Source organism: Naegleria fowleri (genome assembly GCF_008403515.1).
Source record: "Naegleria fowleri strain ATCC 30894 chromosome Unknown tig6, whole genome shotgun sequence".
NCBI lineage: Eukaryota > Heterolobosea > Eutetramitea > Acrasida > Naegleriidae > Naegleria > Naegleria fowleri.
Genome location: NW_025407938.1, coordinates 836536 through 862340, shown reverse-complemented (window position 1 = coordinate 862340; position 25805 = coordinate 836536). Strand labels below are relative to the sequence as shown.

Below are 25805 nucleotides of genomic sequence, written 5' to 3'. Positions count from 1 at the left end.
ATCAAAATTTGCATAAATGATTTTTTAAAGTTCTCTATTATTTGTTGTCATTCGAAGGAGAGGAAGAAGATTGAGGGCTCAATGGATCAAATTCACCTCCCATTGAAAGTTTGGTATTCTTTCGTTTTCTCAAGAGTTCTGCATTTTTCAAGAATAGAGCTCCCTTCTTGTCGAATCCACCACGACCACCACTATCGTCACTTGGTGAAGAGACACCACCTGGTGAAACAGGAGTTTTGGAAAGAGAGGGAGATCGTCCCAAACCTGATTTGTTCACGTTCGTGTTGATGGTTGACGCTTGTTGCTTGGAGGCAACAAGTTTCTTCTTCTTTTCTTCGGCTTCCTTTTCTTTTCGGAGTTTTTCCTTTGTGTCATTGAAGGATTTCACAAATTGATCGATTTGTTGGAAGAACTTGTCAGGTTCTTTCTGCATGTCACTTTCTGGTTCATTAAATAAAACTCCAGTATTCTTCAAATCATTCATCATGTCATTATATTCATTCTCAATCTTTTTGATTTTTTCAGCTGCATAATTTAAAAATTGACCCATGACATGTGAAAATCGATCACCTGGAATGGTGTCAGCTAAACTCTTTTCTACTTGATTTTTCAACTTTTCAATAGATTGATTGGTTTGTTTGATATCATCTTGAATGGATCCAATCACGACACGTGTGGCAGCATTTACATTGGCTAGACCTTCACTGAATGATTCCAAATCTGGATATTTTTCTTGAACAAATTTCACAAGATAGGTCAATAGTGATGATTTTCCATTAGCAGCTTTGGTATCACTCAATTTAGCAAGTGATTTCATCTTGAAAGCATATGAAACTTTCTTATTACTAGAATTCAAATAATTTCCTAGTGTGAGAATGATGGCAAGAATTTTGTGGAACTTGTCACAATCTTGCAATTCTTTACACGCTTTTCGAACCGTTTTGATCGTTGGTTCGACACCGCCAACAATTTCATCAAATTTCATTTTGAATTCCCATGATTCACATCGTTCAACCATTCTTGGAACACCATGCATTTCAATAAAGAATAAATCAGTCACTTGTAAATCATCTCGATCCCCTTCATAGTCGACACAAGTTTGTGATTCTTCTTCAGTTGGAACAATTTGTTTGATCGTTCCAATATTACTTGGTGTCACAACTTTTTCATCCATTTCAATAATTGCTTGTTTCAACTTGGGATATGGAATTCCACGAAGAGAACCCAATTGTAAACTAATATTATGTGATCGTTTGGGATCTATCAATGTAATCTTTTCCTTTTTAGTTTCAGCAACTGCTCCTGTAGCACCACCATTCGTAGTTGTTGACTTGATTCCAAAAGCATCTTCAAATTCATTCGTATCTAAATCACGTAAAATGGTATGGGTTTGGTCCACCAGTTGTAATTTACAAAAAATAGTTTCTGAGACACTCTTATTTGGAACTGCTTCAAAATGGAATGCACGAAGTTTTGATTTTGCTTTAAATTCAGGAAGTTTTGGAAGTTGAATGGCCGTAGGAACTCCTGGAACACCCATGGGTTTGAACCCACCAGGTGGAGGAGGAGGAGGCATTCCATTCATTCCAGGTGGAGGAGGTGGTGGAGTTCCAGAGCCCATTCCTGGAGGTGGTGGAGGAACACCACCCATACCAGGAGGTGGAGGTGGAGGAATATTGCCACCATTGTCCATTCCAGGAGGTGGTGGAGGAACCAAACCCATTCCTGGCGGAGGAGGAGGTACACTTCCACCCATTCCAGGAGGTGGAGGAGGAATGAATCCAGTTGTACTAATGTTATTGTCACCGGCATTGTCCATGCTTCCAGGAGGAGGTGGAGGAACATGACCATCCATGCTTCCTGGTGGAGGTGGAGGAGGAATGAATCCAGTAGTACTAGTACTCGTGAATGAACCTGTATATGATACTGGCATAGGTGGTGGTGGAGGGATCATGTGGTCACTCGAGGTGGTGGTGGTTGGTTGTGTGACAAGTTGTTTCTTGAGAGTTTCATTTTCTTTGGTCAATTGTGATATGGATTGTTCAAATTGTTGAGCTTTTTCTTTCAATCTCAAGAATTCATCGGTGGAAAAGGTATTCACAGGACTCGTCGTTGATTGTTGTTCGAGTTTTTTGAGTTTTTCTTTAAGCTTTTTTTTAGATTCTTCCAAAACGGAAATCATTCGTTGATAGGTTTGATTCTCTGATTCGATCGTCTTGATTTTATCATGAAGACGTTCAATTTCCTTTTGAGATTTTTCCTTTTCCAATTGAATGGAAATGACATTGGTGGATTCTGCTGTTGACGAAGAAAGTTCTTTTTCTTTCAACTCGGCTTGTAATCGTTGAATGGTTTCTTCTTGAGCTTGTAATTTTTTCAAAAGTGCTTCCTCAGCGATGGATGAAATTTGAGAATTGTCATCGGTGACTGATTCCACATCGACCGAAGTGTTCAAATTCGTTGTCAAGTCCTTATTGGTTGATTTTCCATATTTCATCTTTTTCAATAATGGACTCAATAAATGTGGTTGACTGGAGACAGGTGTTGTGGGTTGTTGTTGGTCTTGATCATGAAATCCATCCACCACTGATTGTTTCTCATGAACGAGACGCTCGACTGCAAGTTCCACTTGTTTCCACAATTCAATAATTTCTTCGAGTGTGAACTTGTCTGAATAGACATCTGTGAAAATGAGTAAATGTCTCAATACTCGAAGGAAACTTTCCATGGATTGTGTTCCTTGAATTTTCAGTTTCAATCTCTCTGTAATTTGGAATGGATCATTCATGTCGATTTGAACAATATTCTTTTTGAGAACACTTTCCATTTCTTCAACAAACATGTCATATTGCACTTGAAAACCTTCATCGTCGATTTGATGTCCCTGTGTTTGTTGACGAATAATGTCAATGGCTTTGAGACTATTCAATTGATTGGCCAATGTGATTGTATCTGTTAAATCGGCTGAGGTAAACAATGCATTAAACAAGAACATGATATGTGTTAAATATTCCACATCTGTGAATGCTTCGTTTTGAATACTGTTGACGAGAAATTCATACATTTGTTTCTCTCTTCGAATGAGTTTGAAATGATCTAGAGAGGAAAGAATAATTTTGTATCCCTCCTTAACACTCTCATCGGAACACAAACTTGCAAAAATAAACAATGTTTGAATTCGAACGTCAATTCGGTCGGAATCCAACAAGAGAGCCATGTTAAAGAAAATGGACCTGTCACTTGTGATAGAGGATAAACCTTTTTCAGTATTCAAAATTGCTCGAAAACAATTCAAACACAACCATTGCACAGTATTATCATCCATATTTTTGGTCTTATTTAACAAATTGGTGGATGCCAATGTTTCATTAATCACCTTAATTCCTCCACAATCGATAAAACTATCCACCCAAGCCAAGGATGAATTACGTAATTTCACCAAAATATCTTGCAAGGTTTCACGATCACCTCGTTTCTTCAACTTGTCCAAAATTTTCTCAATCTCAGCAATGGCACCTTCACCCGATTGAGCAGCTTCATTTTCTTTCCAACTTTTCCACATGACATATTTCGTGGCAAGTGGATGAGAACGAACTGCCATTTTCACATCATCTTTGGCACCAATCGATGTCAACATTTTCTCAATATTTTCATTCAATTCACTTTCAGAGAGTCCTCCAAGATTTTCCGAGGAATCACTAATTGACATGGCAGGAGTGAGTGACGAAGAAGAAGCATTCGGATTTGAAAGTGGATCCAATGAAGTTGAAGAACTCGAATGGACATCTCGTTTCTTCTTCTTTTGTTCCTTTTCGAGTTTCTTTTTTTCTTCTAATTTTTTCTTTTCTTCACGTTTGAGACGTTTTTCTTCTTCTTTTTCTTCTTCGCGTCTTTTCTTTTCTTCTTCCTTTCGTTTTCGTTCTTCTTCCTTTTCTCGTTTGAGTCGTTCTTTTTCTTCTTCTTTACGTTTTCGTTCTTCTTCTTTGGATGACATGAGGATTATTATCACAGGAGGGTATTTAATTTAAAAAAGGGTAGAGATGACGGTGAGGATTAAATTTAATTCAAAAGGAGGAGGAGATGGCGATGATGATGATGAGGAGAGGAACAATTAAAAGTTTAATATATATGGTTAATGACGGACGGGATGAAATTGTTATTATTATTATTATGATATTATTAAAATATGATTACGATCGATAGAAATTGCAAAACTATTCTGACACCACAGCAAACTTCAATCGATTACAAAAATGGTGGTGATGGTGTGGAGACAGGTATGTTACAAGGATGATGTTGTTCTTGTTGTTGTTGTTGCAGAATCGAATCGTGAACCGCAAATCGAACCGCTGCTAGTAGATTCGGCAAAACTGATCAGAAGAGAGTTTTTTTTAACTGTTACAGCCCGACTAAAAAATTGACAGTTGATGGTTGATGTTCCTTGTTACCCATTTGGTCTTCTAAGGTGATTAAAATGATACTGACTTGGGCAAGGATTCGAGAGTACAGTTTAATGTTTAGAAAACAAATTGAATACTACTGAATCTTATTTTCTAATGAATGAAGAGAAACTCGACTGGTGCTGTTTCCGTAAATGTGTTTGTTTTGATCTGTGACAACAAAAGGTATAAAACGATCCACAATTCCATGTTGATAAAATTCTCCAATCAAGGTGTTGAATTGTTCATGTGCAAGATAATCTTCCAAAGGTTCTACACTTATGCTTGTTGCATCATCATTGCCTTCGTCACTTGTATTCTTCAATGCAATGTTTCTCTTCATTTTGTAAATTTTCACCAATCTCGTTGCATACTCATCTCGAATTCGCTCATAATCAAACAAGAGTTGAACTGGAATCCATCTCATTCCAAATCGTGCACCCAATAAATATCCAGCAATGGCTCCAATGGTGTCTGTGTCATAACCCAACGTGATAATAGATCTCAAAACAAGATTAGGAAATTGTCTCATGACATCATTCTGTGATACGCTATCATTGTGTTGTGGTGATGGATCTGTTTGTGGATTTTTCTTATGGCAATAGTAAATAATTTCAGGGTTTTCAGGAATTAAACTACAACAAATGGCGTGCATTCCAGCAAGTAAACAGAAACCTTGATTAACATGGGCTCTCATGTTCTTCTTTTCTGGTTTGTATTTCCTTGCGAGTTCACTAATTTGTTCTCTCAACTCGAAAAGCATGCTTTCTTCTTTCTCGGTTCCTCTCAAACTCTTAATAATATTCAACAATACTTCCAAGCACTCAGAGGCAGCATTGTGCGAGGGAAGAGATTTGTAGATTTTCCATTTCAATTCATTTTCTGGTGCTCTCGTTTCATGATTATGTTGTGAGGATTTCTTTTTTTTCTGTTTAGATGGGACAACCTTCTTGATTTTTTGCTTGGATTGGTTGTCGTGTGTGGCGGTGGTGGTGGTCATACTTTCTGAACTTGCACCTTCTTCGGTCGTTTCTGCCTCTTCTTCCTCTTCTGCTTTTTCGAATGTAATGACAGCACGTTCATTCCACCATCGATCCTCAACTTGTTTGACCTTTTCAACCAAATGATTCAACAACCATTCAACAGCTCTCTCCGAACCAAGTTGCATGAATTTGTAAGCACACAACGAGGTGGCAAAACATGTAGCAGCCGCTTCAATAGTGGCATGAGTGCATAAATTTTGTTCACATGCAAACTTTTCAAGTTTTTCCAGAACGAATGAATCGTCATTCAAATGTGAAAAGAGAGCAAAACAAGCAGTAGCAACTCCTCCTCTCATGATTCCTCCAATTCCACTCGAATTACTTCCTGCTTCATTGAAGGGAACTTTTTTCTTCATGTTCGTGAAAGCTCTCGAACTATTCGCTCCATAATCTCTGAAGGCTTGAACTCCTTGACCAATCATTTCACGTTGATCTTTATGGACTGGAAAATTGCAACTCGAAACACATTCAAAACCTTTGACGAGCCATTCCTTCCAAAAATCTCCAAAGTATTTCTCGTTTTCATTCAACTCAGAGTATTGAATAATGGAGTTGATAAGGGCCATTCCTTGTTGAGTATCATCACTATGAATACCCGGAAATCGACACTTTCCTAAAAACATTTCAAAAGGAGACTTTTTTCTCTTATACTTTTTAACATTTGATTCTTGGTCCAATGTTTGAGATTTGATTTGAATCAATTCATCACTTGGAAACTTGTAACATGTTGGTTCTTCTCCTTCTTGAAACACATTCTGCAATCGATAATGGCCATTCTCATCTCTCTCCACTAATTTCCCAAAATCGAATAAATTCAATTCGTGTGGATCTCCAAAGAGCCTTTCAATTTCTTCTTGAGAGTGCCATCCTTCGACAGGACAACCACAAACATCTCCCCATGAGAGTCCATACAAGGCTCCTAACATTCTATTCAATTCTTCTTCTTCTTGGTGAATGAGAATGGATGAATCATCATCCGATGTAATGATTGGATGGACTTGAGAGAGATCCAATTCGCGTAATTTCTCAATCATTCGGCAAGCAATTTGCTTGATCTTTTCTGAATGATAGAGAATACCAATGTGTTTTAAGAATTTAGTATCATGCTGAGAATTGGCCGAGGGAGTTTCTGGCATGATGATCCTATTTCGGAAATTGGAGCTGATTCAGTCTGAGCAATTTTTTGAAAGTATATTGAATCAATGATCTCAATTCATTCAGTGTGAGAGAGAGATTTGAGACAGCCTACTTCGTTTTCGTGAGTGAATTTCAATTTTGAACAGGAATCTTGTTTCCTTCAAGTTCCGTCAAGAGGCACGTTTTACAATCGTTCTCGATTTTTGTATGTCTTGTTGTGCGGCTCCAGGTCACACAAACCAGCAAACAACAAAATCACAATAAAATATTCAAAAAAAAAGCCTCAAATGATTCAGCGGTTTTTATTTGCTGTGATGAACGACTGCATTTGCTTCTCGGATGAAGTGCCAGCAATAGGTTTACTCTTCCCTTGCTTGATATGATAAATACAATCAACATTACACTTATCGCAACACTTTTTACACATTTTGTATTTACATTTACCTGACACTTTCACCAGATGGCAACCAGGATTTGTTTAAAAATAATAATATTTTACTACTGAACAAAATAGCCTATTATCTTGATGAATTAAAAGAGATCCCGAGAGACCCCATGGAATCCAATACTTGAGAGCATTTACAGCATTGTGCTGTTGTTTTTAGTGTTTGAGTAACCAGCCATTACCTGCCATCCATACTCAAAGTTTGTGAAATTATCAGGTAATTGAAATCAAAATCAAAAAAAATTAAAAGATTCTCTCAATAAATTCCGAATCTTTTGACATACGGGTATCGAGTTGTTTCATCATCGGAGTCAAAAAATTATGAACAAGATTGCACACACCCGAATATTCGATGCACGTGTGATCTTTGCTCATAAATGCTATAGAGAGAGAGCTGTTTGGAATTTATTGAATTTTACATACGAATATATATAATTGCACGGGATAACATTGATCATGACCACCTCTATCACCTCTACAACTATCGGCCAGGAAACTTCTGTTGTTTGCGTAACGGGTGCCAATGGATACCTAGGCTCTCATATCGTGAGAGAGTTATTGGTGGAAAGTTACAGAGTCATTGGCACCATCCGTTGTGATCCCGACTCCACCGATCCGAACCTTACGAAAAAGTTTCACTTCTTGTTTCAATTACCGAATGCCACACGAGAAAATTTGAAATTATTGAAGGCAGATTTGTTGGAAGAGGGATCCTTTGATGAAGCCATTTCTCAATCACACTATGTCATTCATGCGGCTTGTCCGTTTTATTTGACACCCACTCCCGAGTCGGCTCAAGATGCTCATGAAAAGTTATTCATTCCAGCAGTGAATGGAACCAAAAATGTTTTAAATTCTGTGAAAAAGTATCGCAAACAAATCAAACGTGTGATTGTAACATCAAGTACAGGAGCATTGATTGGATTTGCGGAAAGAGTTTTTGGAAAAGTATATGATGAGACGGATTGGAATGAAAAATCGACAATTACCAATAACCCATTTGCGTTCAGTAAAACTATGGCTGAAAAAGAAGCTTGGAAATGGCATCGAGAACTCATGTCATCGGATGAAACGGAACAACATTTGAATGAACATGATGAAAATACAATTGAAACATCTACAAAAAGTGGAGTGGAACTGGTAAGCTTAAATCCAGTGTTGATATTGGGACCTCCTCTTCATCTGAAATATCTCAAGAAGCAAGGATTCAATAATAATTCCACGAATGCCCACTCGGCACAACACTCCTCATCGAATTGCTCGTCACTGGATGGCACCGAAACATCACCATGTGAACATGACAATGCCGAAGTGAATTTAAATTTCAGTTGTAAGCTTCTCTACAATCACATTATGAAATCCAAAATGTACCCTCATGACGATGTTCTTGGAAAAACCACAAAGGCTGACGGCATGAGTATTGTTGACGTGAGAGATGTCGCTCGGGCTCATCGCCTTGCTCTCACTCAACCAAATATCCATTCGAATCGATTTGTTTTGGTGAGTGAAAAGTGTCAATGGGTACGAATGAGTCGAATCATTTGTGAACATTTTCCAAATCTTTCTGTGAAACCTCCACTCCAGATTAAGGACAAAATGGATGAAGAGGAGGGTCTCTACAAGATGTTGAATTTTTCCAATGCCAAGTTTTTGCGAGCTTTTTCAATTCAAGCTCATTCTGTCCATTCGGTTCAACACACACCACAAGAATTGTCTTCCATTCCACACAACAATATTAATCATGAGAGCTTTATGGAATTTATTTCAGCAGAAAAGACCATCATTGACACGGTGAATTCTTTCATTGAGGGTGGATTGCTTTCTTAGTACTAGCACTAGTATTACAATGTTGCATTCCCGGAATTGCATCCAATTGCACCACCAACTCCGAAATTAAATTTCTAAATTCGAATTGTTGATACTAAAAAATCTTTGAACAATAACAAAAGTGCACACACACACACACACTCTCCCTTCGCATCAGCAATATTACAAACGATAGCATCATCACCCATATAATATATATTTAATTCGCTTTCCAATAATTGATCATAATCATCATCAGACTTTTTGTTCATCAACTTATTGCATGAGAATGTTGAATATAGCTTCAACTTCCGATTCAAATACAACAACACGCGGTGGAAATCATCCCTATCATTCGGAACATGATCCAAATTCAATAGATCCTCTTGAAATTCATCCAGTTGCAGCTGAATTTAGAAAACCTCTTTCATCACCAATTCCACCTTCACCTCTTCAAAAAGCCTTCTCTCAAACAAGCCTTAATTTGAAATTTTCTCTCAATGAATGGAAGAATCAACGAAAGGAACAATTTAAAAGTAATTTAAGAAAGGAAACGTGGAAACGAAGAGGACGATCTTTATTGAATTTATGCAAGTCGAGGAAGTTTTGGGAGAGTGTTTTGATTTGTTATGGATTTATACCGTTGGGAATGGGTTTAGCAATGCTTGGACCAACGTTACCATCGTTGCAGGATAAATTGAAAGCAACCGAAGGAAAGATGGGTTTATTATTTACACTAAGTATGTGATTCAAAATATAATTTTTGAATATTGAACAACTTTTTGAAAATATGATGATGATAATGGATGACTCGATTTTGTGAATACAACATTATTCATATTATGGTATTATTGCTACCACGTGTGGAACTGATGATGATACTCGATGATGGAATATTTACTATTTTTGAAATGCATTGTGTTGACTTCATATTTGCAAAAAAACACAAAATTCATGAATGTTTGTCACCTGGTTGCATTTGGTGGTGACATTTCGGTATCTATCAAACAGGAGGAGTTGGATACATTTTAACAAGTTTAATTGGTGGTTGGGTTTTAGACTATTTGAAAAGCAAAGTTCAATCAAACACTGTGAAAACAGTTTTAAATCAAATCATTCTGCTAATAGGATTGTTTTTAGTGGCAGGAGCTTTTGCAACGATACCGTTTCTTACATCATTTATTCCTGTAGCGTTGACTTACTTTGTGGTGGGGCTTGGCCTTGGTTGCGTCGATCTCACCTCAAACGTGCTAATCATTTGGATTTGGGGTAATCATCGATTAGTGTCCACATTTTTGCAATTTTTACATGCATGTTTTGGAATTGGGGCTTTTATTGTATGTTTTTGATGATTTTGTTGAAATTTTTCATTTTGTTCACATCTCTTTTATTGCATGTTGAATATTATGTACAATAATAATATTAATTATTGGTGAATATTTGTGTTGGCACGTTCTAGTGTCCAATTATTGTAAAAATAGTGTTCGATAGTTACCCCACGGCTCAATCATTCAATGGTGACAATGAGCAACAACAACAACAAACAGAACATCCCATTAACAACCCACTTGCTCTTTCTCACTTCATTGGATCTATTGTTACTTTGAGTGGAGTCATACCAATTGCAATCTTTTGCTTTATGGCATTAAAACATCCACCTCAACAAGTGGTGGATGAAACCACGGCGAGTCATCAAGTGGTTGAAGAAGTTGCTAAAAGTTTCGATGAAGAAAAAGTTTCCACCATTGGTGACGTCTTTCATGATATTGAATTGGAGGAAAGCCCAAAACCAAACCGTGAGATCACTAGTATTTCCTCTGTGGCACATCATGAAGTCGCTCAATCTTCAACATCCTTAGAAGATGAAGATGAAGAAGAAGAAAATTCCCAAGAGACATTGATAAAACCGACCTTATGGCAGAAGATTGTCGTGTGTGTCTTGACTGGATTTGCCTTACTGAATTATGTGGGTGCTGAAATTGGTTTTGGTTCTCTCGGTAGGTTTTATGTTGAACATTTCATCATCTTTTGAATTTTCCATTATTTTACACATTCACTTTTGAATTATTTTGTTATTTACACACACAAAATAATATTTCAAATATTATTTCATCTCATTTATTTTCAAATAATTATTTATTATTTTATTTGAAGTTGTGAAATTCATTGACAAGACCAAGATTGCAACAGCGTCAGAGTCATTTCTATTGAATTCAGGTTTTTGGCTCTCATTTACTATTACAAGATTTGCAGGAGTGTTCCTTTCAGCAGTTTTCAGTGATACAACTCTGCTCATTGTTGACATTATTGCATGTTTTGCAGGAATTATTCCTCTATTAATATTTCCTTACAGTATGGTTTGCTTGTGGGTGTGTGCAATCATTTTAGGATTTGGCTTTGCAAGCATGTATCCAATTACCATTAGCTTACCAAGTAGTACAATGAAGTTTGAGGTTTCTGGTTTTATGACCTCAATTATGGTAAGTACTAGTAGACTTGTTGTTGTTGTTGTGCATGAAAATATTGAACATATACTTGAATGATTTTAAGGTACTGGGAGGTTGTATTGGAGAATTGGTGGTCCCTGTGGGCATGACGTTGAGCTTTGAACATATTGGGCCCACTTCTATATTTTACCTCATCTTTATTGTTTGCGTGATTGCTTCAATTTGTTATGTGGTGTTGCTCTTGTTGTTTAGACCCAAGAAAGAAAAGGTCAATCCATCTGATGACGAAGTGGTCGATGCCGTAGTGGATGACAACAACATTTCTTCACCAAGATCATCCCTCTGAACAGTGTGAGTCACAGACTAACCGAGAATTCCTTTTTTTGAGTCATCAATAAACCTTACTACAGGTAGCAATATCTGCATTATCGTTGTGTCATCGAAAAACATTGGTGTATTTGGTGTTATTATTATTTAAAAACAGACTTTATTTACTTTTTGAATCACCTACTGAACTGCCAGCCTCGAAACTATTCGATGGTGACAAGGTGGATGAAGAGGGTGATGCTGGTGCGGAGCTTGATCTTGGTTTTCGCAAAATTTTCGATTTTTGTTTAGAATCTCCCAAAACGAATAACTTGTTCAACAAATGAATCAACATTGGAATATTTAGAGTCACACTATCAAAGTCAAGGAAATTCTCCTCATTGGCTTGCTTCTCGAGAAGCTCATTAAGATCAAGCTCCGATTTTATGGCTACAGCTCCTGTAGCATTCACCACAACCACAAATATACCTGGCTTGGTGGAAGAAATTTGAATCTTGACAAGCTTTTTGATGGGCGATGCTAGCGTACTATTGGCAATAACTCCCTTCTTTTCAAGCTCACTAAATTTAAAGGTGAAAGGTCCAACCTGTCTACCGTCGTTTGATGAAGGGTCACTGGGTTTAAATGTCTTTGAGAGAGTATTTGTAAAGTAGGTATTGTACATGTCGAGCTGATTTTTGAGGGCTTCTCTTTTCTCATTCACATCACTAAGAACAGAAGTCAGTACTTGAAGCTTTTTCTTTAAGGTTTTTCTCATGAGCCTTTTAGTGTCCAATTCCTGTGTAGTTGGTAAATATTGTTTCAACACAGTTTCACGATTATAGTTGCAAAATTGTATCATAGTGGCAAATTTAAATTCATCATTATAACAAGATTGATGTCAAAAAAACTTCTGACAACGTTTTTAACACATACCTCATAAATTTCTCGAATGAGTATCGAGTCGAATTCTTTTCGTTCTTCGTCTGTAATTTGTTGCTGCAAAGTGTCAAGTTGTTCTAAGGCTGTCTTAATTCTTTTTGCAAACTCCCAATTTTGTCGCTCATTACAAAGTGTCTCTCCTGCTACTAGCACGTCGTTGATGGTATATTGAATTTCATCTTGTGGTAAGGATGGAAGGTCTCTCAGAATTGTGCTCAGTAAATCCTTCACTTGTTTCTTTACAGTACTGGGTACAAGTCCCTCTTCTTTTTCAATGATTTGTGATGGATTCTTAAGCTTCAAGTTAAAGTAGTAATTGGCTTTGGGTGAGAGAAAATCTGGAGGAGGGCCAAACTTGTTCAACTGTTGTAAAAATTTGTACAATAACTCATCAAATTCTGTTCGGGGTAGTCCTTCTGTAGTTATGCGATTTGAGTTTGACGCATCGGAGGAACAACCTGAGGAACTAGTTGCTCCAACAGAGGCAACTGCTTTCTTTTCTTGATTACCACTACCACAGGAATTATTGTAAACTGGAGCTGTTAATGTATCAATGTTTTCATAGCAAAGACGATGAATCAGTGCAACCTCGTTATGAGAAATGTTAATTGATCCAACATCTCCAGATAGTTCAAATATTTCTCCAATTTCTAACTTGTCGGCAATCTCATCAATTTCACATAATTTCTTCATATATTGATGCATTTGAGCAGTATATTTTTCTATAATTACATTGAGAGGTATCATGTACTTTTCCTTTGATCCAAAAGGGACACCATTGCTTAGATTTTGAATGACTTTACAAATCATGGTAAGACTCTTTCTTTGATTAGTTGTCAATTTGTCATCAATAATATTGGTTTGGTTATTGTCACAGGTTGTAATGGCTGGATTCACCCATCTCAAAAATATTAAACCTCCAACAAGTGAATAGATTTCTGCCTCGGACGCATTCCTGTAGGTCTCTTTTCCAAATTGAAGAATTCTTTTACACATGAATCGGACACCATAAGGTGTTTCATCTACAGATGCAAATATTCGTGTCAAAAACGACTCCACTGCATCAATAATTTTCTGAACTCTGGGCCTAATGACCTCAATGACTCTCGGATCATTCTCTGCCTCGTCTTCAGTGGCATTCAATGGCCCATCCCATGGTTTTCCCTCTTGTTTTGCTTTCTGCACTAGAGTGTGATAAATCTTGTGAGAGTTAATCTCCAAATTCAGTGTCTTGTCGTTAATAACGGTTTCTATTGGTTCTTTCAGGACCTTCACTAGAAATTTGTGGTACATGGTTCTGCGAAGCATGGTTCCCAACATTTTCGTAAAGGCAGTATTTGATCTCATAAATTCGCCAATATAGGGACAAGTTTGATACTCTTTGGCAAGAACCCTCTCAAACAGAATTAAAAGCAAATGCTCTTCTCGTTCATCAAACTGATCTCCGAATAAAGTAAAAACAACTGTCTGCAGAAATGTATCAACCTCCTTTCCTCGCACCAAACGTGTCAAAATTGCAAGGTATTTTGGATCCTTTCGAAATATATAAAACATCTTTTGATAAATTTGAATTGCTTCGTCCCTAAATGCTTGGGTGTCGTCTCGAGTTTTCATCTTGACCTTTTCAAAGGAGGAGTCCAAGAGATTTTTCATATCCTCAGCTTGAACATGGTTCTTAATTAAAAGTCTAATCTTATTTCCAAGAATTTCAACTTGTTGCTCAATCACCCAATTTTGTTTAGCCTCAAGGACCAGCTTTTTCTTCAGCTCGGTTAAAGCTTCTACATCTCTATTCGTTTCTTGTTCAATTTCTTTTCCTTCTGTTTTGAGAAAGTCCTGAAGACACTTCACGGAAAAGCTTCTAGAAGAAACTGTTACTGCTTGAATTGGGAGTGGAGGAGGTGGGATGAACCCCGAGGTGTGGGAAGATACAGATTCAGACCTGTGTTTGTCGTTTGAAATTATTTCATTCGCTACACTCATGATGCGAGTTGATGAAGGTGGTTGCAATCAAGAGAATGTTTTGTGTGGTTAAATGATGGTTGAATTCAATTCTTTCAATTTATGGTACAATGTGTTTGGAGCACAACCCGTATTGATGATGATTCTCTGGATGTTACTGGTAATAGTGATGATGATTGTCGTGCGTGCACTCTGATATAATTAATTATATGAATCCGATCTCAAGTTAAGTTCTCACAACAATAGCAACCTCATGTATCAATAAAACAGAGACAAAAGAGGTTCACTCCCTAGTGATGATGATGATGATGATGATGGTGAATATATGTGTACTATCGTGAGAGAGAGAGAGAGAGAAAGAGTGTGTGTGTGATGATAAAGCACTCCAAGAGATGTTGTGAGCCAGTCTGAAAGCGAGTGCCAATGACCAAAAATATTTTTTAAAATTCTTCATTTACTATATTCTACTGCATGTCATACTCGATTTGAAATTGTTGAGAATGAATGGCTTGTCGTTCAGTATCCATGATTTTCAAAGTCACTTGTGTTTTCTTTGTTTTCAGAGCAAAGTAATCACTCACAGTTCGTTTGTCAGTAATGAGTACAATGGGATCTTCACTCTTTTCGAATTGACCCAATACCAGTTGGAATACGGTTTCGTTGTCTGCCTTGATAAATTCATCTAAAAAGCAATTCAAAGAAGTATTCACATAGAATTTGAAACGAATTTTGTAGGAAGCAGTAGGTGGTAGTTTCAGAGTTGTCACATCATACGGGTCTAAAACAATTTCTTTCTGTTCACTTGATTTTCCCAAGGTAACCAATGCATGAACCGACTCGATATTAATGGGATCTACTTCGGGAGGTCTCACGGTCACAATGTATTCTTTTTTCACAAGTTTCACATTTGATTTTGGTGTTTTAGAGTCCTCAACAAAAACGACCTGTCGATTGTCTCCCTTCGCTGGATTGAAAGGAAATCGATTAGAAACATGCACTGGAATATTGCTCACTTTTTGAATGGCCACAATGAGTTCGGTCCTTCTCCATGCACTATACAGAAAATCATACGAATTTGGAACTTTGAGTACAAAATATCCGTCCGTGTAGGTGCTCACATAAATGCTCTCAATTTCAGAAATTTCCACTCGTCGCTTAATCTTGAAATTGGAAGGATCAATATTGTACACGGCCAAGTCACTCACCACAAAAATACGTTTCTGAATTTTACACTTATCATTCACCTTTTCGAGACGATCTGAGAAGAGCACTTCCTTATCGCCATGTTTAGAAAAGGCAAGTTGCAGTTGAATATTTCCTTCTGCATTCACATAATCGCGTGAGTAGGTGAAATTCAACGAGCATCTACTTCTCTTCTTCTTATTCGAGAAAATGTCTTCAAATCCAAATAATTTACCTTCCATTTTCCCTTCATTTCCAACGAGAACCCACTTGTGCTCCTTCTGGAAACAATTACAGACAATGTATCTCAACAATGAAAGTACGATATTTCCTTTGCCGTTCGAATTACTACCTGATGAAGTTTGAGGATCTGATTTTTTCAGACCATCAATTAACTTTTGTGCCAACGGGAGTGTGAACCGTTCAATAAAGTATCTGACTTCGGTCTCCTTTTTCGACAATCGTGTGGCAATTCGGAATTGTGAGCTTTCAATTTCATGCTTGGACACGAGCGATTTAATTTCTGTTTCAATCTTTTGAATTTGATGGAAGAGTTGTCCCTTATTGTACTCGAATGGATGGGTGCTATAATATTCGTAATCACTTTCCAGTAACAACTCAATCGATTCCAAAAGAACAATCAATAAAAGCATCTCAGGTATCAGTGGTAATGCTTGGCCAATAAATGATCGTACATGTTTAAAGGTGACATTGGATTTCTTCTTTGCTTGAAGTGAAAGCAAGTTCAAAAATACAATTTTCAACATTTTGTAATCGGTTGGAAGATTGACTTCCTTCCTAAAGTCTTGCAACACATTTAAATGTAAATTTCGAATGAAGGCAAAAATAAATGTCCGTATCGAGTTATTGAAAGATAATTCCAGAAGTTGAATAATATTTTCCTCTTGGCCAATACGTTCCTGTCGAAAGAAGGACTTGTCCCATTTCTCTTCAATGCCTTTTTCCTTGTGATAAGCATGGAAAAACTGAAGTGAAATGAAATCTTTTTGACTTAGAAAGGGATAGAGAGCAGAATTTTGTGAATTTTGTTTTTGAGATTCAATCGTGGTAATGTCATGGCCAACTTGTTCACAAAATTCTATTCCTTTTTCCTCTTGAACACTATGAATAATCTTCATGTATTTCAATGTGGTCTCATGTTGTAAAATTTGGAGAGGTGTGAATCTCTCTTCAGGTAAATACGATAGTAAACCTAGTGTTAAATCTACCAGTGCCTTAGCGTCATCATACAATTCTTCTTCGAGTTGTTTCTTTCTCTTTTTGGAGACTGGAGTGGGATTGGAACAAGTGGATTCGTGCTCCACCGCAAAAAGTCCCTCTTTCAGATAATTCTCCAATTCTTCTTTCACGGTCGTCATGTTGAGTGTGCGTACAGCTTTAGATTTTAAAATTTCTCTCTGCTCTTGATCATCGAAACAAATGGGTTTTCCAGTGAGTAATTGATACATTAATACTCCCAAACACCAACAATCGTCATAGTCCTTCAAAAAGTTCACTTCAGGATTGCCCATTAATTCTGGAGGTGAAGGAAAGAGTAGTAATTCATTTTGAGAGTCCAACAACAGTTGTTCATTCTCCTTATCGTCATCAATGACAGGAAGTGTATACCTCTGCTTATTCAATAATGTATTACGCATGAAGGAAAAATTATGAAGAAAAAATTTGTAAAGTCCAGTCGGTTCAAATTCCACAAGAATATTGTGAGCTGTTAATTTTCCATGTACCGATAAAATCTCATCCACATATCCTTCAATATCGGAACTAGTAGCAACAGAAATTCTCTCATTGGAGCGAGCAGCATCTTTGGGCATGCTCGTCAATGTTTGTTTCACTTTCATGCAACTCAATGTGGAACACACTTGAATGATGAAATTGAAAATGTCCATCACTGAAAATCTTTTTCCACAATTATTGTATTTTCTCAAGAGATGAAACAAGTCTCCATTCTTGACATATTCGGTGGTCATGAATGCTAGTGAACCGACAACACGCTTCTTTCGTTGTGACAGAAATGTACTTGGTGACATGAATTCAGATCCATTTGGAGAGTTTAGTGCTTGTGGAATGAGCAACGAGAAGTCATCGTCGGAGGACATGGGTGTGTTGAAGTATCTGTAAAATCGATGAGGAGTAACGACATTGTAGGATGTTAATGCAATTGCTTTCAATTTTTCAAACTGTCATTCCATGGAAGTGATTGAGTTGTGACATGAATGTGTACAAGTAAGAACGTATTTCATTGATGAATGGTCATCATCATGTCAATTTTCATAACACAAGTGAAAATGTTAATATTGATTGAATCAAGTATTGTTGACATTCAGCAAGGTGTTCATTGGTTGATATTCCATGTTAAAAGGCCATTCGGTGATCACTTACCATTTTGCTCTTCCTCTCAAAATCCTCTTCATTCAAGAACAAAATTGGTTTCATTACTAGTAATTCATTGGTCACTCGATCTTTGACAAGCATGGCATTGGTCTCCGCTCGATACTTTTTGTACGCCAATGACATTAATTGATTACCTGTCTTGCCACTAACCATTTCACTGAAACTTGTCTCTGATGTACTACTAAACAATGATGAAAAGAGGGACGTTGGTGTTGTTGGCGATATTTCCGAATTGCCTGACAATGAAGATGATCCACCACTGGTTGTTATCGATTGCATCACTACTTGTTGTTGTTTTTGAACATATTGAAAACAAGCTTGTTCTCCAAACGAATTTGCAACATGTTGAACTTCTTTGAGTAACGTTCGACTGGAAGAGATGGATGGTAACACTTGAATGATGTCTATATAATTCAAAATGTCAGATGAAAAATGGGATGGCGATGATGCTGTCTGTACAAGAAGCGGAGAGGATGATCCTCCTCCTTGATTCGTGTTTGTTGTTGTTGCTGCGCTACTTGATGTGGTGCCATGACTAATGTTGTTGTTCGATATGGCATTGGTCGTAGAGGTTGTCGAGAGAGGCTGAAAATCAAAACAACCATAACTCTCATCGGTTACCGTGAAGACGGTACAACTCGAGTTGAGCGAGAGAGTCAAAGGCATATTTTTTTAAATAGCGTTGGACTCGGAGCAAAAGCGATTGTTCATCTTTTTGTCTCAAAATGAAATATACGAAATCACTCACAGGGATGATCGATTCTCTGAATTTCAGACTGTGATTTTGATACCTTAGTGTCATGAGTGTACAAAATATTGACAATCAATTGCTGTTCACTACCATGTCAAGTTCCTGGAAAAAAATACATGCAAACTCCTTCTGTCCCTAACAGTTGTAATCTTTCAAGATTTCAACGGTGCGACCAACAGTACATCTCACTTGCAGAACACAACATGTGTTGCACAAAAGATGACATATTTTGGATCTGCCTTAATAACAACCTCACAAACTTCCCTGTCGTCTCTAAATGGGGATGAAATAACTAATTGTGGATGTACAGAAATCTTTTCAATGAAAAAAGAATTCTGTACCAAGTTGTTAGGTATTAACTGCCAGAATGTGCTTAGTTTTTCACTGCAGTCCCTCAAATGGTGTTCTGGAAATGCTTTCAAATATAATTGCAACAAAAAGTCATCCTTAACAAAACGGTGACAAAAATCAGACATAACTAATACAGGTCTTAATCAAGTGAGACATGAATTAAAAATCCGAAAAAACCTGGGAAGGAAAGTAATTCAAGTTTCCCTTCACATCTGACATGTTTAACAATAGAGGTAACAATTGAATCATGGAATTGGTGTCGCTTAAAATGCAAATGGATGCATATTTTGAATGTCCTATTTCTCTTAATATAATCAACAATGAAATCAAGATCGTTTTCTAATTTCTTCTGAAGCAAGTTCAAAAAAGTAAGGATTACGATCTACTACTTTTTTTTGAATGTCCTTGTCTTGTTGTACTATTGGATGCACCAACGAGAACAGTTCAGGAGTAGTTTCCACAAGAACATGGGAAAGAAAAATATATAAAGAACATTTTTTAACGTCAACTCGTCAAAGAAGAATTAAATTTAGCCAAATGGTTGTTTAATTGATTGTTCTTGGTTTGTGGACGTGACAAATGTGTGATTTTATATAACCACCACCCAACAATTATTGTGCACAATAAAGGGATATTCAAATTGTAACTATTGGATATAATTCCTATTTTATTTCAAAGCACTTCTGTTTCCCAAGACTAGGATACCTATTATTCACATGAGTTATATATACATGAAAGCTGTTGGTTTTTTGGCTTTTCTTTCTTTTCGTTGCTCTTCCACAAACTTTTCGATTTCTAGTTTGGAATCTGAACATCCTATCAATTCGAACTGAGTAAAACAATGGGAGGCTGCTTGATGTGTGTTCTGATTGTGTCTATTCTGAATAGTGAAATACATACAAACACCATGGTAACCACATAAAGGACATTCTTTGTTCGTTTTTCTGAAATACTTGACTTTATCTTCTTCCAACAAAGGTTGCCATTGTCTCATCACGAGGAAAAACCTTTGGGCTAAATCAGTAACAGCAGGGGGAAGAGGTTCACTCTTGCCTTCTATTGCTTTTAACACCTTATCCATGTAGTTTTTTCGTTCGGGGGAGAAGGATTCTTCTTTAAAGTCTGACAGACGGATGCTCATGCTATCATGTGTGTCATTGAATGAATGAACCTCAAGCTTTTCGTAACAAGAAGGGTGTTCGATTTTTGAATCCTCCCTATTGATGGATTCAAGTTGTGATTTTTGGGATTCGGGTGGTTGAAACAAACGATTGGAAGTGGGGCGTCCGAGCTCTTTGAAACATTATTCGAATGTCAATGTGTTTATATGCAGCCGGAGGGGAAGGCTTTTTCTTGTTGTACCTTCTTTTTACTGGGATATGATGCTTGTGAGGATGTATAATAGCTGCCATGATGAGTTAGAGTGTGTGTTTGATTTTTTGTGGATTCCTTGAAAACCATGGTTGCATTGGATTATTTCCGTGACCATTCACATTCGAAGAAGAAGATCAAGTTCTATTTGGTTGGTCTCGCCAATTTCAGTCATGAACATGTCAAACGTCAAATTGTTGTCCTATCAAGCTGCTTCAAAACTGGTCATGGCTTGAGGTATGTCTGAAATTATGACCGTCATGATAGACTCTTCAATGACTTTTTTGAACAACAAGATCTGTTTAATCTTTACTTTTAACATCAATAGATGTTACCCTTGAAAAGATCCATCGTTTGGAATGAACAAAGATTATGTAATGTATGGCTGTCAACAAATTGTGTTTTTTCAAGTGATTTGCAAACCTGTCTCTTAAGATCTGCTGAAATGTTACAATCACAGAAAGAACACTGACTGTGGAGAAATCTCTTAAAACGTTCCACCTCAGGCTGGTATTGGGGGGTAGTTCTCTGAATGCGTTGTGGGAATGTCAAAGTCATAGGCGATCGGTTAGTTATCCTTGATTAGAAAATACAAAGATTTTGACAAAGCTCAATACATGTATTGGAAGTGGACGCCATCAATGTCAGAATCACAGCGTTGTTCGTTATTTCATTGTAATTGTTTACAAACAACAATTTTCATTGGTTTCGGCCACAAAAAAAATGTCTCATCACGCGACCGCTTCAACAACGACAGCCACAAACATTATCGGAGCTTCATCATCGTTGTCATCTTCGTTAGGAGGCGATCATAACTTGTCCCAACAAGCAACAATCCTCAATAACAACAACGGAAGCAATTCCGGTCATTCGTTTAGTTCTGTATTAGCTCCTCCTAACGGCACGCAAAATACGAACCTCACTAATTATCACCTAAATAGCCAACAAAACAATAGTAGTAGTAACGGATCACTGCCAAGCAAATCAAATTTATCAGCCGCAAGTAATAATCACGGTTTTACAAACAATAATAATACCATGCTGACGAGTACAAGTAACGTTTATCATCACTGTTTGAATCCGGCATCAAATCCGAGAATTTCCTCACCACCACCACAAGTTCCATCATCGGGATTGAGTCATCAATCTCCCACTAGTATGAACTCACCTCCCATTCAACTCAACAACAACAACACTGGCCACATTCAAAACGGTGGTCCAGCAATTTCTTGCAATAATAATAATACTAGTGGAGTGATCACGGGGTCCACCTATTCGTTGAATCACAATACTAACCACCAAGTATCAGTCAACAACAGCAATGGTCTGCCAAGTAATTTCAGCACACCCATGGGCAACTCTGTGTTCGGAACAACCAACCACCACCCCTCACCCTCACCCTCTCCTCCTTCTCATCATCATTTCACTCCGAATAATGCCAGCAACAATAATATCACTAATGGTGGTAGCATGATGATGAGTGGAGCAGGACACTCTCAGTATTATCAATCTGTTCCAAATCCTCAACATTTAATAACAGTGAATGGTGGTAATACTACTAGCACCTCTCATCCAATTGCTACCATGTTATCCAACCAAAACCTTCCCAACCTAGGCCACTCGGAACAACCACACTCCTCCTCTCCAGCCTCATCAAGCTCTCATCACCATTCCCCCCAGAATCATCATGGGGGTGATGCCACTACATTTCCGTTTAGTGGCACTGGGGGAGGCGTCAACCCAAGCCTCAACACCTCATCACCGCTGCACACCCTACACCATCAAATGGCATCATCTGCATTTCCGAATACTGCTGCTGGTGCCAATCAACAACAAATTACAACATCGTCAATTCCCTCACCTCTTGCTTCTTCCTCCTTAAACTCTCCTCACCACCACTCTCAATACCATCATCAAGTTAACAACATGCAAGGATCAGTGGCAGCAACTCCTTCAAACAACAACAACAATACCATGATGACCCTATCTCCTTCAAACAATAGTGTTACATCGGTTGGTATTGTCTCTAGAGGTCACCATTACCACACTTCCGATCACACACTTCTCCATGTTGCAGACGGTAATGCACACCAAAAACTACTGAATACCTCTCCCTCCTACAACGGTGGTGGTGGTGTAAATATTTCCACTACGACCACATCATCGATAAATCATTTCAACAATATCAGCAACAATATTACTGAAAGCAGCCATTCTACAATACAGATGCAACGAGATAGTCCAAGTACTTCTACCGTTGACTATTCTGTGGATGATGAACAAAGTCGTCCAATAATGGGTCATCCTTCGGAGTTATCGTCACCCAAAGATCAACCTTCCAACAATGATCATACGCTAAAATTTTCACAAGAAAGTTTCCCATACATTTGGAAAGTGGACGAGTAAGTTTTCGATATGCATAGAACGATATCCTTGACCAATTCACAATGCATACATGATCGTAACTTTCACAATTATTATTTTAAAATAGGTTTAAGAGAAGCGTTTTTTACGACTTTGTACATGATTATGAGCTTAAGAGAGCAAGAGTTTATCTATTGAAACATTTCCCTTATTATGACCCTCGATTAATTGAGTTCAATTGTAAACTATTTGGCGTGCAGGAAGACCAATCTAGCAGAGATAGGAATTACGATTTACAAAAAATTCTGTTAGCATTTGATGAGATTCAATTCATGTTGTATCTTCATGTGTAAGTATTCACAACGTTGCAATTCTGAAAATATAATTTGACATGAATGAACTGTATAATATCATTCAAATATAATGAATAATTTTAGTGGAAGAAAAAGAGATGCCCTAGGTATAATCACATCAATGATCAATTGTGGACTGATATGCGAGACAACTAGCAATGAAAGCACTACTACAAATTCTCTGCTTCACAAGTACAACAGCTTACTTTTTGACCATTCTAACAATGTTGCTGAGAAATTCATTCCCGAAGAATCTATTACAAAACTCAAAGAATTAACAGAACAATTTTTCAACAAGTATGGAGTTGAGGAAGAGCACGACTATACACCTCTTAGTATTAAAATGCAATCATTGGAACAAAAGCGCAAACTAGAACAAGAAAGCGAGGACGAGAGTGGTGATGACGATTCCGACTGTAGCATCTACATTCTTTCTGAATCTGAGGATGAGAAAACACCTCGCCTTCGTTACTATAATAATTGTTATCAAAACTATATTCCAGAAATTTACTATCAGCCAACCAACAATTCCTCTCCTGTTTCAAATGTTGGTGTTACTGAAAGTGCATGCTTTGAAATGGGTGGAATGTCTAAACATGGCACTCTAATGACAGACTCCTCTTTTTCGCCTTCCATCATTGGGGAATTATCCAAAAAGAAGAAGAAAAAGAAGACTTCCTCAGCAATTTCTTCTTCTTCCTCTAAAGATAGTGACAGAACAGGTAGCAGTAGTGACTCACAAGAAGATGACGATTATATGCCATCCATCAATGGAGGTATTTCAAAGAAAGCCAAACTGAAAAAGAAACGCAGAAGTAATGCAAAACGTGCATGCTATCATTGCAGAAGATCTCATTTGAGGTGTGACAATTTGAGACCTTGTTCTAGGTGTACTGCTCGTGGCTTGGATTGTTACGACATGGAGCAATGAGTGAAATAAATTGAGAATTTAGCATCTTAATTTCTCATGATTTCACAATTTGATCGATCGTACGGAGATGAATATAGAATTAGTAATTGACGCCACCGCCACTTGATTGTGAATATGAAATCTATCACATTAAAAAACAAACACATCATCAAAAAAATGAGCAAACAAACACCCAACACATCCACAACCAGTGCAGGAGGCTCCACTCGTTTGACACGTCCTCCTCAGCACGTGAGAACCTCCAGTGGAATCACAGCACACAATAATACTTCAAACACCAATGAACTGAATCTCTCTTCCACTTCCTCCTCTCACAGTGCTGTTTCATCTTCCGATCCTCATCATCAACATCCGCAACAACAACAACAACATGCCATGTACAGTTCAGCCGTGTACGGACAACGTCTCAACAAGAGCCGATGCATGGCTCCAGTCAAGGGCGATACTCAAAACAATAGATTTCTGGTTGGTACCTGCTCTCTCAATTCCAACAATGAAGTCCATCTGATTGAATTCAATGAAGAAGAAAATGATATTTATTGTCGGCAAGTATATTCCCATTTGAATGAAATTTGGTCCATCAGTCCACACCCGAGCAAGCCTAAATATTTCTTTACCATTTACAATACAGTCAAGTTTGGATTTGAGGCAGCTCTGCATGGAATGTCGTGTTATTCCGATGATGGATCTTGTCATGATGATGACGATCATAATAATTTGGAAGTCATTTCAAAATTGGAAGCAAAACAATTTGATAATGAGAGAGTTCATGAAGTATTGTGGGATTTGAATGGAACCAATGATCGTTTTCTGACCATTGATGACAAATCACTCCGAGAATTTAGATTTGAAAAAACATGTAAATTCCAAAACAAGTATGATATGGGCGGAAGAAGATTGAGAACCGGTGCATGGGATCCTCATCACTCGGAAATTGTTGCAGTGGCAGCACAAACCAAAATTATTCAAGTGGATTTGAGAGAAAAGAATAATAAGAAGAATTTGGAATTTATGGCTCACGATCAAATGGTTCGTGATGTCCAATATAATCCATATCAACCCTATCGATTGGCATCCTGTGGTGATGATTGTTTAATCAAGTTTTGGGATGTACGCTCAACCAAAGAGCCCTTACTCGTTCTGGCAGGTCATTCACATTGGATTTCAAAAATTAGATTTAATCCACAATACGATCAATTGGTGTTGACAGGTGGTACCGATAATAAGGTCAATTTATGGTCCATCGCCTCAATTTCTTCAAAATACAAAGAGCAAGAATTGGAGGAAGAGTTACAACAAGAATCAACGACGAGTACTGGTGTGAAACCAAAGAAAGAAGAATTGTTTGATTCTCTCGTGCATAGCTATGATGAACACGAAGAAAGTGTTTATTCTCTGTGTTGGTCCAATACCAATAGTTGGACATTTGGTTCTGTATCATATGATGGTCGCGTGCTCATGCACACCGTGCCAAAGGCTGAAAAGTTGCGTGTTTTGAATCTTTAGGCTGAACATTTGTGAATGCATTCGATTTTTTTCAAATGAACTTTTTGATTTCCGGTA

The 25805-nt window shown here is 37.5% G+C and overlaps 8 protein-coding genes across 8 annotated transcripts; 4 read left to right on the top strand and 4 right to left on the bottom strand.

The window, feature by feature from the left end:
* Positions 1 to 37: 37 nt before the first annotated feature.
* On the bottom strand, positions 38 to 3994 carry FDP41_010648 (uncharacterized protein; the record flags this gene model as incomplete). The annotated part of the gene is made up of 1 exon (XM_044700969.1): positions 38 to 3994. The coding sequence occupies one exon, from the start codon at positions 3992 to 3994 to the stop codon at positions 38 to 40; it is 3957 nt and encodes a 1318-aa protein (XP_044568296.1).
* A 542-nt stretch (positions 3995 to 4536) lies between these two features.
* Positions 4537 to 6618, bottom strand: FDP41_010647 (uncharacterized protein; the record flags this gene model as incomplete). Its single annotated transcript, XM_044700968.1, has 1 exon — positions 4537 to 6618. The coding sequence occupies one exon, from the start codon at positions 6616 to 6618 to the stop codon at positions 4537 to 4539; it is 2082 nt and encodes a 693-aa protein (XP_044568295.1).
* Positions 6619 to 7520: 902 nt separating this feature from the next.
* On the top strand, positions 7521 to 8891 carry FDP41_010646 (uncharacterized protein; the record flags this gene model as incomplete). Its single annotated transcript, XM_044700967.1, has 1 exon — positions 7521 to 8891. The coding sequence occupies one exon, from the start codon at positions 7521 to 7523 to the stop codon at positions 8889 to 8891; it is 1371 nt and encodes a 456-aa protein (XP_044568294.1).
* Positions 8892 to 9159: 268 nt separating this feature from the next.
* Positions 9160 to 11663, top strand: FDP41_010645 (uncharacterized protein; the record flags this gene model as incomplete). Its single annotated transcript, XM_044700966.1, has 5 exons — positions 9160 to 9610; positions 9882 to 10207; positions 10330 to 10867; positions 11025 to 11350; positions 11421 to 11663. 5 exons carry the CDS (start codon positions 9160 to 9162, stop codon positions 11661 to 11663), a joined length of 1884 nt encoding a protein of 627 aa, XP_044568293.1.
* A 141-nt stretch (positions 11664 to 11804) lies between these two features.
* FDP41_010644 (uncharacterized protein) lies at positions 11805 to 14548 on the bottom strand (the record flags this gene model as incomplete). Its single annotated transcript, XM_044700965.1, has 2 exons — positions 11805 to 12422; positions 12560 to 14548. The coding sequence occupies 2 exons, from the start codon at positions 14546 to 14548 to the stop codon at positions 11805 to 11807; spliced, it is 2607 nt and encodes an 868-aa protein (XP_044568292.1).
* Positions 14549 to 14991: 443 nt separating this feature from the next.
* FDP41_010643 (uncharacterized protein) lies at positions 14992 to 18787 on the bottom strand (the record flags this gene model as incomplete). The annotated part of the gene is made up of 2 exons (XM_044700964.1): positions 14992 to 17907; positions 18110 to 18787. 2 exons carry the CDS (start codon positions 18785 to 18787, stop codon positions 14992 to 14994), a joined length of 3594 nt encoding a protein of 1197 aa, XP_044568291.1.
* A 2530-nt stretch (positions 18788 to 21317) lies between these two features.
* On the top strand, positions 21318 to 24242 carry FDP41_010642 (uncharacterized protein; the record flags this gene model as incomplete). The annotated part of the gene is made up of 3 exons (XM_044700963.1): positions 21318 to 22996; positions 23086 to 23307; positions 23396 to 24242. 3 exons carry the CDS (start codon positions 21318 to 21320, stop codon positions 24240 to 24242), a joined length of 2748 nt encoding a protein of 915 aa, XP_044568290.1.
* A 156-nt stretch (positions 24243 to 24398) lies between these two features.
* FDP41_010641 (uncharacterized protein) lies at positions 24399 to 25748 on the top strand (the record flags this gene model as incomplete). The annotated part of the gene is made up of 1 exon (XM_044700962.1): positions 24399 to 25748. The coding sequence occupies one exon, from the start codon at positions 24399 to 24401 to the stop codon at positions 25746 to 25748; it is 1350 nt and encodes a 449-aa protein (XP_044568289.1).
* Between the last annotated feature and the right edge of the window lie 57 nt (positions 25749 to 25805).